The 14197-nt window shown below is 56.5% G+C and overlaps 2 protein-coding genes across 3 annotated transcripts in view; both read right to left on the bottom strand.

The window, feature by feature from the left end:
- Window positions 1-87: 87 nt before the first annotated feature.
- Window positions 88-3857, bottom strand: NICN1 (nicolin 1, tubulin polyglutamylase complex subunit). Its single transcript, XM_066195099.1, has 6 exons — window positions 3669-3857; window positions 2884-3057; window positions 2479-2592; window positions 2045-2116; window positions 576-680; window positions 88-433 (listed from the first exon to the last, which is right to left on the bottom strand). The coding sequence occupies exons 1-6, from the start codon at window positions 3831-3833 to the stop codon at window positions 392-394; spliced, it is 672 nt and encodes a 223-aa protein (XP_066051196.1). The 5' UTR covers window positions 3834-3857; the 3' UTR covers window positions 88-391.
- A 1193-nt stretch (window positions 3858-5050) lies between these two features.
- The window catches only part of DAG1 (dystroglycan 1), a 49647-nt gene continuing 40500 nt past the window's right edge, over window positions 5051-14197 (bottom strand). For both annotated transcript variants that reach the window (XM_066195193.1, XM_066195194.1), the window contains exon 3: window positions 5051-7921. In XM_066195193.1, coding sequence (XP_066051290.1) covers window positions 5513-7921 — 2409 coding nt within the window. In that variant the 3' untranslated portion in view covers window positions 5051-5512. The remainder of the gene's footprint in view (window positions 7922-14197) is intronic.

The raw sequence follows: 14197 nt of genomic DNA, 5'->3' as shown, positions 1-14197 counted from the left end.
CGGCCCGGCCCGCCCTCGGCACCGCCTCCCCGGGGCTGCCGGCACGGCCACCCCCATCCCCCAGAGACAGGCGGGCACAGGCAGGGCCAACGTAGCAGCTTTTAGTGGTGACCCCTCCAGCACCCCCGCATCCCGCGGTCCCCCCGCAGCCCCTCGCAGTGTCCGGGCTCTGCCCACGGGACGTGCCCAGGAAAGGCTCACAGGGGTCTCTGGAGTGGCAGCGCTGCCCCTCACTGCTAGGCAGTGCAGAGGGAGTCAGAGAAGGGGCACAGGGAGGGCTTGGGAGGGACCCCCGCGGGGTCAATGGCCGAGGCGCGAATGCAGGAGTCCACTCAGGCCCCGGGAGCATGGAAGGGGCACTTCTCCCCAGCTGGCACCAGCACCAGTGGGCTCAGGTGTAGGAAAGCAGGTTGACATCGTAGCAGCCATCCACCTGGGGAGGAGAGCGACTGTCACTGTCTGGACAGCACTGCTGGGATACTCCAGCCCCATCCTGCTGGGAGCAGCCCCTCTGGGAGGGCCCCTGAGCCATGTGGCAAGGCCGGGGTCCCTGTCAGCAGGGTGGCGGGACTCACGTCAAAGCGCCCGATGCGGGCAGCTGCCTGGCGAGCCCGGATCACCTCTGTCAGCACCCACATTTGCTGGACCTCTGTCGACACCTTCTCTGGATCAGGGAGCTCCTGGAAAGAAGTGGGCACAATGCTGTGGAGTGGGGATGGGCCGGATGGGCTGGATGACCCCAGGTTTGGGCAGTGGTGTGGCTGGATGGCTGTGCCTCCCAGGGAGCCAGCACGTGACGGTGCCCACATTCCTGACCTGCTGGTGGTTTCCCAACGTGAGGTAAGCAGGGCCCCTTTCTAGGAAAACAAACCACTGGGGACATGGGTGAGTGACCCTGATCCCTGCGTGGGCTGTGGTACCGACACAGCACATCTCTGCTGGCAGGTGGCCAGGATGAGGACAGAAAGCTGACTTCTGGCTAATCATTAAAAACTTAATCGCACAGTCCAGAGTTTCCCAACAGCCTCACTATGCGATGCTCCCTGGGTTTGGGCGCAGAATCCTAGCCACATGTGCTGGTTCACCCCAGGGACCTTTAGCCAGGTGGGACCTGTGGGCTCAGCAGCAGCCCTCCTGGCTGAGGCACAACTCTCACGGGGGCACGGCTCTGTTGCACTGGGCTGAGGGGTGCCTCGTGGTGATGTCGGGAAAAGCCAGACTCAGGGCAACCTCTGGTGTCTGCCCCGGATACTCCTTACCAAGGGGAACGTGATCCAAGCAATTAGCAAAGGACTGGGGTGCCCTCCCCAAACTGTTACACAGCTGGGCAAGGATTTGGAACAGCAGCCTCACTGCTGGTGCAGTGTGAGCACCACTGCATGGAAGCCCCATAGCAAAACTGCCCTGGCAGGTGTGGGCAATGTGCCACCCTCCTGCACGCCGCACCTCCAGCTGATTCAGCAGGTTCCCATGGGCAAGACAGCTCCCATCCTGGCCCTGCTCTGCCCACACTTTGCCCACCAAAGGCCACCAGCCAGGCAGATGTGGCTGGCAATCTTTAAATACGTGCCGTGGCTGAGATGCCCCTCTGCCCACATGCTGTCCTGGCTGGGCAATGTGTTCCTCAGAGCAAAGTGCTGGGAACCAGCCCTGTCCTCACATGTCCCACCCACCCTGAGCGATGCTGTGCACCCACTGCTCCCACAGTGATGTTCTTCCTGTCCCCATCCCACTGCACCCCACCTGTCAGCTGAGTGACACTGTGCACCCGCTTCTCCCTTGGGGATGTTCCTGCCCCAGACTAGAGGCCAAATAGACTTAAGTGTCACCTCAAAAAGCACATCCCCATGGAGATATTTTTCTTCTTAGTACTGCAAACTACTTCCAGTACAAGGCGGGTTATTTCAGGGCTCCACAGCTATTCCTGGTGAAAGCCTGGGGCCAACAAGGAGGGCATGGGTCTGACAGTCTCCCGAGGGATGCTCATGGCTGTCACCCCACAGAAGTCCCTCCTTCCCCCAATACCTCAGCAGTGATTACTCACCCCATGCAGGCTGGCCGGCTGCTCCGGAGGGGTCAGCTGGGACAGCCAAGAGGGAAAATCCTTCTGGGGACTCTGAAACACATCCAGAGGTGACACAGGGTGTTCCCAACGCTATCCTTTACATCAGGCAGTGTGCTGGGGTTTAGAGCCCACCCCTAGTGATATTGCTATGGAAGTATCACTTTAATATCCTTAAAGAGAATTCTGTAGGGAATTCTGTGTTCTGAGCAGTTGTCAGAGCAGTCCCTTCCCCAGCACCACTGGAGCACAAGTGGATCCCAAGTGCCCCAGCAAAAGACAAGGACTTGGACCCACATCCCTGTGTGTGCTCCCCAGAGCAGTAGGGGCAAATGCCAGATATGGAGCTGGGGACAGTGGCATGTCCTGGCCCCCTGTCCATGCCTGGCAGTGGGGTAGCTCTGGCACCTGCTCACCTTCTGTCCAGGGGGGAAAATCTGCAGGTCCTCGATGGTGAAATGGAGCCAGACTGGGGAGGGCTGTCGCAGGATGAACCGCATTGCCGTCACCTGGTCCACATCACACAGCATCTGCAGGGCAAGGGCCAGGGAGTGTAACCACAGGGGCTGGCACTAACTTGGGGCAGCTTTTGGGGTATCCTCCCAAAACCCCCAGGCCACCCCAGATGGAAGAAGCCCAAGGGAAGCATCGTCCTGTGAGGGCTGGCTGGGCAGCGCAGGGCACGGGGACCCTCACAGCCATGGGGGTCAGTGGGACATCGGCACCAGACCCCTGGACCGGGAGCAATCCTGGGAGGTGGGTGGAGAGTGGTGAGCCCCAGAGGGCTGGGTGATGCCACGGTCCCATCCGGACATGCTGACCTGGTGCCGGTGGAGGCAGAAGTAGTCCTGGGAGCCCTCCTCGGTGTGCGGGCAAGGCATCAGGCACACGTCCCGCAGGCAGGTCACCCAGCGCTGGGACCCGCCGGGGCCGGGCCGCTGCACCCGCACGCTCAGGAACGCCGTGTAGAAGTTCTTGAACACGATCTCCTGCACCTGCGGGACCGGCGACCTCAGCCCCACAAGGGCATGTCCCCATACCTGCACCGGCATCCCCCCGATACCGACACCGGCATTCTCCCCCTAGTACTGGGACGGGCACCGGCAATCCCTCTTCCATACCGGGATCGGCACGCCCCCATACCCCCACTAGCACAGCCCCGCACCGGCATCCCCCACTCTACTGGGACGGGCACTGCATCCCCAGCATCCCGCCCAGCATCGGTAAGGGTGGTACCCAGCACCGGCATCTCCTCCGCCCCAGGACCGCCCCTCACATCTTCCCCATTCCACCCATGGCCCACGGCATCCCTTCTGCCCTGGGACCGCCCCCGGCTTCCCTCCATACCGGCACCGGCATCCCCACCCACCCCGCCCCCGCTGCTGCCCCCGGTATTCCCTGTCCTGTCCCGGCACCGACACCACACCTGGCCCCGACTCCCCCGGCCCTGCACCGTCCCCGGCACGGCCTCTGTTTTCCCCCGGGACCACCCCGGCACAGCCCCTCCGGTACCGCCCCTGGCATTCCCCCGTGACTCCACGGGACCACCCCGGTACCCCCCCCCCCCCGCCCCCGCCGGTACCGCGACGAGCGCGGCCGCACTCACGTCGGCGGCAGCGCCGCGGGGGAAGCGGAGGTCGATGACGGCGACGCCGGGCCGTGCGGGCTCGGCACCCCCGGCCAGCTGGAGAGGGGCGGCGGGGCGGGGGGCGCAGGGCAGCGGGCAGCGGCCCGGCCCGGCGGGCGGACCCGGCCCCGCCGCTCCCGACATGGCGGCGCCGCGCGGCCGCCGCTCCGGGGCGGGGCCGAGCCGGGCGATGGCGTCACCGCCCGCGGACACCGGCAGGGGGCGCGCCCGCCCCGCCGCCGCCCGGGGCGGCCCCGCCGCGGCGGGAGAGGGGACGGGCCCGGGGCCGCGCTGCCTGCGGGCGTCCGCCGCACCGGGACCACCCCAGCGCCTCCCCCAGACCGGCATTCCCGGGCGGGCTGATTTTTCATACGGCGAGGACATCGCCCCGCGGCGCCGAGACCGGAGCCGGGAGTTGGAGCACTCCCCCGGTGCCCTCCCGAGGCCACCCCGGCGCCCGGGCAGCGCCGTCCCGGAGGGAAGCGGCGGGTCCGGCCCCGGTGTGCGGTGTCCGGCCCTCCACCCGGGGCGCACACGGGCAAATCCCGGCTGAGGATGCCGAGGCGGGGAGCAGAGGGGATGGGGACGGTACCGGTTCCGTGGCGGGTCCCCCGGGGCCAGCCCGAGGGGGCTGAGCCCGTACAAACTGCTGGCAGCCGCACACCGGTTTGTAAGTTTTGGTTTTTTTTTTAATAAAACAATCGGAATCTGTATCAAAAATTTAGTAAAAAATTAGATTTGAGAGCTCACCGATTTTTTTTTAATCTATTAACTATTCCTGGCGCGCTTTTTTATTTTTATTTATTTTTAAAAATTATTTTCTCTTTTTACTTTTTTATCTTTTCCAACAGTGTCCAGGCTGGAGTGCCGGCGTGAGGCCGGCGAGGCCATTCCTGCACAGTGCCAAGGAGCAGTGGGAACAGAGAACACCCCCTACTCTCGTCAAAATACCTCACAGGGAGGCTGTTTTTCTTAAAATCGACCCCCCCAACCCTGGTGCTCGCTGGGAAGCAGAGAAGTCGTGGTGGCACAGGGCTCATCTCATCCTTCCGCGAGCATTCCTGGACACAGCACCCCCGGCTCAGCCATGGGCACCGCAGGCCAAGCTGACCCAACTCATGACTATTTTTATGATGTGTGAGAAAGATAGGATTTCTTTGATTAAAAATAAAATAAAATGATAAAATAATCAAACCCTGAACCAAGAAGCTGATCCACCACGAGAGGAGGAGGAGGCGGCTGGCTGGCCCCGCTGACCAGCCCGTGGAGCTCGCCTGCAGCACAGCACTGCCCTCCCCCTCCCCAAAAACTACACATCCCAGTTTAGGTAAACAGCAGATTAAATGTAAAAACTTAAACCATCGACTTCAGAAAGTCCCTTGAATTTAATTATTTTTAGGCTACCTTTCATGTTACGTCCTGTAGCTAGACACACGTGAATAGAAAAAACAGTACAGTTAGTGTTAAAGGCAAACAGCGGAGACCCAGAGTGCTACCCCAGTGCTGCCTGCTCCTCCCGACCCGGCCCGACCCGACCCGACCCCCCTCCCCGCCCACCGCCCCGGCCCCGGCCAAAGCCCAGCCACCGGGAAGGCATCTTTGAGCCGAGAATTTTTTTTTTTCTATGAATAAAATAAAACCAAAGCTTGTTAGGCAAAAATAAAACAAGTGTCCCCCCGAGTCCTGCGAGCGCTCCGGTGCGGCAGGCACAGCCGGGGAGAGGGCTGGGGTTTCATGTTCCCGGCTGGCGAGGGGGCTGCCGGCCCACAGGCAGCACCGGTGTAGAGCTGGAGGCCCCTTCTCCCCCGAGAGCCTCCCGTTTGTTAAGGGGGGACGTAGGGCGGTGGGGACCTGTACGGGGTCATGTTCTTCGGGCGGGAGCCTTTCCCCTCCATGGGTGCAGTGAAGGGGGGGGGAGGCTGGTAGGGTGGCGCGTTGGGGTCCTCGTCCCGCAGCGGAGTGTACTCCCCAATGGTGTCCTGGTTGAGCGGCGTGGTCTCTGGCATGCTCTGGTTGGGGTACTCTGGAGGGGGCAGTGGGGCTTTCTCCTCCTGGAGGATGAGGGGCATGCTGGAGGATGGTGGAGGCTTGGAGTCGTCCAGCTCGTCGGCAAAGATGATGGGCACGCCTTTCTTTATGAAGGTGGCCTGGTCTTCGATGGTCAGCTTGCCTTTCCTCTTCTTGCGGTAGCAGATCATGGCAATGATGCCAGCTACGAGGAGGATGGCAGCTACCACCACGGCAGGGATGACGGTGTGCAGGTACACATCATCCTCGCTGCTCTTCTCGGGGTCTTTGCCTGCTGCCACCGTTGGCGTTGCCTCTGAGATCACCCTGCCATCCTTGGTCACGGGGACAAACTGGATGTGCCTGCAGCTGCCGGAACCGACCACAGACACATTGAGAGGCTTGAACTCAGGCTGCAGGACATTGGAGAAAGCTGGGCTCGGCCTGCCAGAGTCATCTGCAATTTTTTTGCTCAAAGTCCGGATCTGCTCCCGAGGGCAAGGCTCCAGGGGCAGTGTGTTGTTGGTCCACTCAACTATGATGGAGCCTTTGGTGATGTCCTGCACTGTGATTGTGCTGCTGTTCCTGTCGCCAAACGCCAGAGCCAGCTTCTTCACCAGCATGATCTTCTTATGGATGTCATTCACCACTGCATTATGGTCCCCTTCCAGCCTGGCCTTGAACTTCACTGGAGACTTGTCCCCATGGGGGCGTTTGTGGACATGGATTTCAAAAGCATCCACGGCAAAAAGCCCGCCCTTGTCGGTGGCATACATGAAGTACTCATGCTTCCCGATGTGGTTGTGGTCTGGCATGCCATACATGAGCTGGCTGGTGCTGTTGAACTGCACCCACGAATTCTCCTTGATCATCTGCTGCTCCTTCAGCTTCAAGGTGAGCTGCAGCTTGTCAGTGGTGGTGTCTTCCTTGTCATAGAAGGTATCTGACGGTATCTTAACCTCAAAGTACGTGCCCTCCCACGCGTCGACCCTGTCAATGTGGTTCGTCAGCTTGGGTGGCTCGTTCGGCTCCCAGGGCCGGGGCAGCCCGCTGGCTGTGGTGCGCACCCGGGACGGCGGAGAGGCTGTCGTCAGCTTGGAGATGGGGGATCTGGTTGTGCTGGGAGGCTTTGTGGGACGAGGCGTTTTGGGCCTTCGAGTAGGTCTTCGTGTTATTGCCGTGGAGGAATCTGTTGTGGACGGTGTGGCTGGCTTCAGGGTGGAGACTCTTGGTTTCTTGGTGGTAGTTGAGGGCGGTGTCATCATTGCTGTGGGCTCTATGTACCCAGGCATGGTAGGGCGGATCGGCACAGAGGCTGTGCCCGTGCCTTCTGTTACCCTGGTTGGCTGGATCGGCCCCAGGGTGGGCGTCTGGACAATGGGGCCTCTGGTTCTGATGGTGACTGTTGGCTTCCTCGGCAGTGGGATGGGCTCCCGGACAGGGGGTGCCGTTGTCTCTGTGGGAGGTGCGATGGCAGGTGATGTTGGGGTGGGGACAATCCTGGTGGGTGGCTCTTGTGCGGCAGTGGTGGGCGGCCCGATGGCAGTCAAAGGCGTAGGGGTGGCGTTGATCTGCCGCCGCATCCTCTTTGGGAGGTGAGGTTTCTTGTTAGCAATGTGCCAGCCAACAACAGGGTAGCCAAGGCGGGCAGACATGGTTCCTTCCTTAGCTGGAGCCTCCACCTTGCTGATGTTGGGGACACTGTTTTGGCTCAGGGAGCATCCCAGTTTCCATGAGAGTAAGGCCCCGTTTTCCACCACCTTCTTTGCATTTCCTGGTCCAGCCATGAAGGCCGACATGTCAAAGAGTCTGTTATTTACAACAGGAACCAACTTCATGTTGCTAAGTTCCACCTCTGAAAAGCTTCTCATTCTGTTTAAGAGTTCAATCCTCTGCTTTGGTGTCATTTTTGTTAAGTCGGCATCCAAAATGACAGTCAGGATAGTGACTGGCTCTTCCGAGCCACACACGAAGGGCGCCGTGTCACTCGTGTCTTGGACGGCCACTCGCACCGACTGAGGCTCGTTGTGGTCTTCTTGGTGGACCTCAACGGAGAAGACATTTGTGGTCTGCGGGACATAGCTCCCATTCGGGAAGGGCTGCAGAGTGGTCACCGAGATGTAGTGGACACCCTTGTCTGTGTCAAGGGGCAGCCCTTCCAGGGAGCTGCTCTCTGCATTCCAGTGCAACCAAGAAGGCAAGGAGTCCGTCCCAGCTTCGGAGATCTACCAAACAAACAAACAAACAAACAAGCTTTTAGAAGTATAACGTTATGACAGGTTCTATCAGCAGTAGCGCTTAATTTCAAGGATTAAAGAAAAAAATCTGAAGTGTAACAACTGGGGAAGGAACATCCTGGCCAGAGCACAGCAGCCTTTGCCTCTTCCTCCACGTGTTGGCAAGGATGAGCTCTGCGGGGTGCACTGAACCCAAAGTGCTTAAGGAGCCACAAGAGGTCATGAAGTCCCACAAGGCTCCCTTGCCTGCAAGTGCTCCAACACTTGCTGTGCAACTGCCAAGGACAAGTGGTTTATTCTCTCTGAGGGCAGACGGCAAGCTTACGTCATGGGGACAGTGACAAAGTGGAGGGCGATGTTACGCTGCACAGCAGAGCTGATCCAACAACTGCCCTCTTCCCACTCCTTCCTCTCCCAGCTTGGCCATCTTGCTCCTTTCCTCACCCCATCACACCCTACCCACCCTACATACATCAAGCCCACTGCTCCAGCAGCTCAGCAGAACGTGTATTTTCTCCACTTACTTTCATCTTGTCGCACTGTTTCCAGAGCCAGGATGACCCAGAGGGGCTGGAAGCTGACCAGCTATGGTTCTGAGTCCCTGGCCTGGCTGGAGCACACCAGCTCTCAACAAGCAGCAGGAAATCCTGACAGCTACATGGTGCTGTCCTGCTCTGCCAGAGGAACAGCAGCCAAGGATAGAGGGAGCAGAGCCAATGTAATGGCCAGCATGGACAGGCAGGGATGTGACACATGGGCTGGAGAATTGCTGGACATGACACAGGACAGCATGCCAGTCTGACTTCACCCCCCAGGCTAGCTAAAAATGAAGGATCTCACATTCACAGAATAACTTGCTGCTGCAGGGGAAGCCTTTGTCTCAGAGCACAGGCACCTCAGGACTCAAACACACTCTTTACTACCTCTTTCAGCCCGTGGGACTTTGCCTCCTCCCCTGGGTTGTAGCTGAGGGTGGGTGCAAACCCCCAAGCCCCCCCCAGTTCCTGACAGCTGACATCCGTCTGCTCTACAGCAGTTTGCGATCACGCGGCACAGCGGAACCGCTTGGGCTGCGCGGTGGAAGGCGTGAGGCTGCCAGCTCGGTGGGCTGTGACATTTCCCGGGGCTGCAGGTACTCCAGAGTGAGTAACCTGAGCATCACCACCTCCCAGGCCCGGAGGCGTTCGGCAAGTGCTCTGGCAGGGGTTTCCAGAACTCCACGGGGCATCTTCCCCTGACACTCAGAGTGAACACGATGCTTTGGGGCTCATGGAGACGCATTTAGCAGCCACTGCAGTCCAATACAGAGCCAGGCTCTAGCTCTCCTCCTGAAAGGGTGCTTCGGTTCTTTGCAGCTCTGCAAAGCTTATACATATTTCATAATTTACCCAAATGCTGGGAGAGGAGCTTCACAAGGAAACCTGCCTGGCAGGAGCATTCCTGCATCCAGTAGCAGGTGCAGAGCCGGGGCTGGGTTAGCCAAGACTGCAGGTCCTGCTGGGGAAAGCCCCTGTTTGGACAAGGGAGGATGCCTGGGTGCTGCAGGGCTGGGCACACTGCGAATCCTGGGTGTCACTCCAACTCCCTGACTGCAGGCAGGATTCAGGGAGCACCCTGGGGCTCACCCCCACACTGTGGTTTTCAACACACGGAAGGGTCTGGATGCACAGCTCTGCCAGGATAATGCAGGACCCAAAAGCCTTTTGGCAAGACCAGCACATAAAAGCTTTTGTGCAAGAGCTGCAGAGGGTTTCAGTCACAATCAAACAGGCAGCACCCTTATTCCTCCCCTCTGTGAAGGACCAGCCCCACTTTCAGCCAGCCTGGACAAGCTGGAGAGCACATCATGAGCCACATGCTGGGTACAGCTTATAGAGCAGAGTTTGAAGCTATCAGCTTTAGTTAACTCCTCACTAGCCATATCCCAGAGCAGAGTATTCAGATTCCTGCTTACAACAGCTGGAGGAAGCTGTCCCAAGGGCCCTATACCTCAGTACATGCCACCACGCACCAACATGTGAGCATCCTTCCCCTGGGCCTTGCTGCCTGCTCACGTGTCTGGCAGGGACAGGGCAGGGCTGTGGCTGCGTTCACTGCTCCTCCACTGCAAGAACAGGAGCTGCTTTGAGCCCAGACATCCCAAAGGAAAGGCAGCCCTTCACCTGAGCTGGGCCCAGGGAGCCAAGCCTTGCTCCTGCAGGAACAAAGGAATGAATTGTCCTTCCTTGGCAATTCTTCTGCGGAAGAGAGAATAAAGGCAGGGTCTGCTCTTGCCCAGCCAGAAGCACCGACCTGACCTGCCCCCATCTTCCTTTAAAAAAGTGTCATTTCGTCACACCCTCTAAAAACAGAGATGTCAGGACACTGCCCAGTGCAACAAAGCATCTACAGTAGCATTTACAGGAGCTAGATGGTTCCACTCTTTATCCTCTTGTGCCAAAATTAGCCGCTAACTTGCCCACTGTGGAGAATGGAGGGCTGGGCACACATAAGGAACAGAAACACAGGGAGCCAGGACAAAGCCAGTGTTGTTGAGGCTTACACAACCAAGAATAATAAAAACTTTAATAGCGAGTGGTTAAATTCACTCTGAATGCGTAATTTTAGGCTACATTTGGAAAAAATCTTCCCCTTCTGTGCACTCTGCAAAAGCCCTTAATTACAGGATCACACACTCCACACAGCTTTCCTGAGAGCTGGGGTTTTCTGATGCTGCCTCCTCCCTGGGCACCGGCATGACTTGAGGAGACCTACACGCAGCAGCAATTTACCCAGTCTCATGTCACAAGCTGATTCTTTCTTTAATCGGGTCTGCTCCTACTTCTGACAGCCAAACTCACTGCAGAAAGGTGGCTGACCCCACACACAGAAGTGACGGCAAGGGAGGCATAGGCCAGTCTGAATACTCCTGCTTCTTGGAAAACCATTAACCTACAGTTTACGTGTAGGGTCCATGCTAGAAAAGGAAACTGCAGCCAGACAGATTCACACCAAAAACTAGGCTCTCCTGAAAAACAAAAGCAGGCCAAGCAATCATTGACCGGGATGACTTGTTCTAGCCGGGATGCGACAGTTGCAAAACATTTATAAACCCACTTAAACTTGGTTTCAAATGAGCTGAGCTAGTTCAGCTGTATTCAGCCTGCAAGGAAATGTGGACTGTTTCTAAAGGCCCTGCAAGAGATGATTAAGAAAATCAAATTTAGGTGTATTACTCCTATGAAGCCTGTGCCTCCTCTGGGAAATCTTTGAGGAGGCAACAAGTCACAAGCATTCGATGTCTCTGCACTGCTTTAAACACAGCAACTGACCTGATCATAGAAATCATCCGTGTTCATGTGACAAAGGAAGAGCCCAGAAAGACTGGAGTAGATAAATAAAGCTGTTACCATGATGGATAAAAATACTTGCTCCTAAATAAACGCTGACACCAGTGGAGCCCTTGGCATGGGTCTGTCCTGTCCATTGTCACTGCTGTGTTTGTAGTGATGCAAAACTGGGAGGAGGGAGACCTGGACTCTGCTCTAGCAATGTTTCCTTCAGATATTGCTTCAAAGTGTATTTGTTGAGGCTACACGTAGTTAATGATTTGGGATCTCTAGTTTTCATGTTAGAAGTTTCCCAGTTTTCTATGTATGCAGTAAGTATCAGCCTGAAGTCCTGCCATTTCCCTCAAGGGGTCTGGTTTCAAATTAACTCTTCTGTTGCCCAAGTCAAAAAAAAAAAAAAAAAAAAAAAAAAAAAAAAAAAAAAAAAGGCTGTCTTTGTTTTCCCATTATTTGAGATAATTGTAAATGAATGCTTATTGGCTAAAGATTACACAGGCCTGGCACCGTATCGGTCGGAGACCATTAAAAAATAAGGCATGATTGTGATTTAAAAGACACACAGTGAGTGGTTTGCTGGTTTTGAAGATCTTGTTCACAAAATCCTTTCAGATAGACATGGCCTGTTATTTTTAGGCCAGCCAAGAGCGGTCAGCTCATGAAAGAAGATAGCTCAGTTTGACTTGTTTTTTAAAACTTGGATCTGAAAGCCCTGTAACCAACAAGACAGAGATAAGCAGAGGAGCAGTGAGCAAAACTTCTGCCCCGAGGGAATTCAGGCAAAACCTGGATTCTTGCCTACAAGAGTGCCCTTTAAGCCTCCCGGTATTTAGTCCTCCTCCTTCTCCTGATTAATCCCTCAAAAAGGAGGCAGCAAACCCTTTGCCATGAGGAGACAGGTACCACAGAATCCTGCCACAGGATTCTGCCATAGGTCTTCACTATGACACACCACTATGAAGTCTCCCCAGTCCTGTTAAGTATCCAATGGGATCTCCCCTGTCTCTGCTGACAGACCTTTGCATGGACAGCAGCAGCTGGGAGTCGGCTCCTTTCAAACTAGTCCTAAAAACACCTTGACTGCTTTTGGGCAGAGTCAGTAGGGACAGTCCTGCAGCTCTGCCAGATCTCCCACTGCCCCCTTCGCCTCCCTGTGTCCAGCAGCTACAGAGAGACAGACCCTGTGCCAGGTTTTTATCTGGGGTGTAATTACTGATGACAATTTACTGTAGCCAGACTCCTTCAGCATCACCCCAACACACACGGCCAGCAGAGGAACATCCCAGCTGGGCCCTCCAGAAGGTGAGCTGAGCTGCACCCAACCAACTGACCCAGCCAGTGTCACACCAAGTCTGCACGCTCAGGCTTCTGCATGCAATTAACCAGCAGGCAGGGGAAGAAAATGGAAATTCAAATGCAATTCAAATGCAAATATAACTGCAGAGAAAGAGTCAAGCCTAAGCTGTTTGCCTAAGTCCAAGCTTCATCTTAAGCCCCTGCTAATACTGCAGCATGGGCAGTGTTGGCAGCAGAAGCAACAGGCAGCCTCAGTCCCCAGTCAGATCCACGGACAGGCAGATTCCCATTGCCTTGTCCCACACGAGTTGGGGGAGTGACACTGCTCTCAGATCCACCTCATTGCTGCTGGAACTGCGGGCACTGCAATGAGCACAGCCAGACTGGAGTCAGGAGAAGTGATGGGCATGGGGCCTGCAGGCTCCAGCTCAGAGGACAGAGTCCTTGTTTTGGGAGGCAGGCTCTGCCTATGGATCCATCAGGTGCACTCCTCACCTGGCACAAAGGCTGCACTGTGCCTGCAGACCAAGCTGTCCAGGAACCACAGCCCCAGGCAGGTCCCATGGCAGCAGAGGCTGCTGCACTGGATCAGGGAATGTGATGGTGCAAGACAGGAGCTGGACAGCCCTCAGCCCACAACAGCTGCCAGAGCCTGCCAGAGTTCAAGTGTTAGGACAATGCTTTCAGACACATGGCGATTTTTCATGTTGTTCTGTGGTGGGACAGGGCTTGGACTTGATGGTCCTTGTGGGTCTCTTCCAACTCTGAATATCCTATGACTTTATGAAGCTGTGAGCCCTTGGCCCCAAGGAACCCTGCCAGGAAGGTTGGCCTGTGTGCATCTGGGAGAGGTTGTGTGAAGGAGCCTCCAACCTTACTCCCCACCTCCTTTCCTCAAACACAACACAACGGCAAACTAGGACATCAGAAACGCAAGGCCCAGAAAACACTGGTGCAAGGAGGATGGGCACCTCTGAGAGCCTACTGCTCACTGGGTACAGCTATGGTGCTGCTGCAGCGCTGCGCTGTGGGAAAGCTCAGGCTGGAGAAAGCAAAGCTGTGCTTGGCACAGTGAGCAGGGAGGACTTGCAACACAGATGTTTCCCTGGGGAAGGGACTGTGATACCTGCCAGGGCTTTGGGGTATCCTCAGCAGACACTGCTCCTCTGGGCTGCTGTGTACCTTGCAGAGAAGGCCCAGGAACTCATGGACAAAAACAAGATGCTCCAGGACATTTCATGCACATGTCTCTGCCCCTGGCAGTCTAAAAATAGCCCAGAGACTTGACTGGCTTTCAGAAGTACATCAGCCTCGGTGACCTGAGCCTTCATTACCAGCAGGAGCTCACCACCTCTGTTCAGAGACCAAAAGCTACACAAGAACAGCCGGTAATTGGTGCTTCCTTTGTGCACAGGTAGGTCAGGATGGTTGAACTAACCCCACATTTTTGCTGGTCCCAGGCAAAGCCCTGCAAAGCCTTTCCTGTATGTCTCTATGCACTGAAGCTGTTGCTTTAGAAAAACAAATCAAACCCACCCCAGAAAGCTGAGCTAAGGGGGAGTAAGGCTTGCAGAGGCCACATCACTGGTCCTGGCCCTCATCTTCAAGTTCAAACTCCAGACTCTAAAGGACCAGATAGCAA

The sequence above is a fragment of the Chamaea fasciata genome, unplaced genomic scaffold (assembly GCF_029207755.1).
Source record: "Chamaea fasciata isolate MVZ Bird 193981 ecotype frontalis unplaced genomic scaffold, bChaFas1.0.hap1 SCAF_13, whole genome shotgun sequence".
NCBI lineage: Eukaryota > Metazoa > Chordata > Aves > Passeriformes > Sylviidae > Chamaea > Chamaea fasciata.
This window is presented reverse-complemented; position numbering and strand designations above follow the sequence as displayed.

Bases quoted from the DNA above. Each gene is read 5' to 3' on its own strand.
- NICN1 (XM_066195099.1), bottom strand. From the start codon at position 3,833: ATGTCGGGAGCGGCGGGGCCGGGTCCGCCCGCCGGGCCGGGCCGCTGC. The intron at 2,593-2,883 runs GTCAGCATGTCC...CTTGCCCTGCAG, and splicing joins TCTGCCTCCACCGGCACCAG to ATGCTGTGTGATGTGGACCA. The intron at 2,117-2,478 runs GTGAGCAGGTGC...GATGTGTTTCAG, and splicing joins TTTTCCCCCCTGGACAGAAG to AGTCCCCAGAAGGATTTTCC.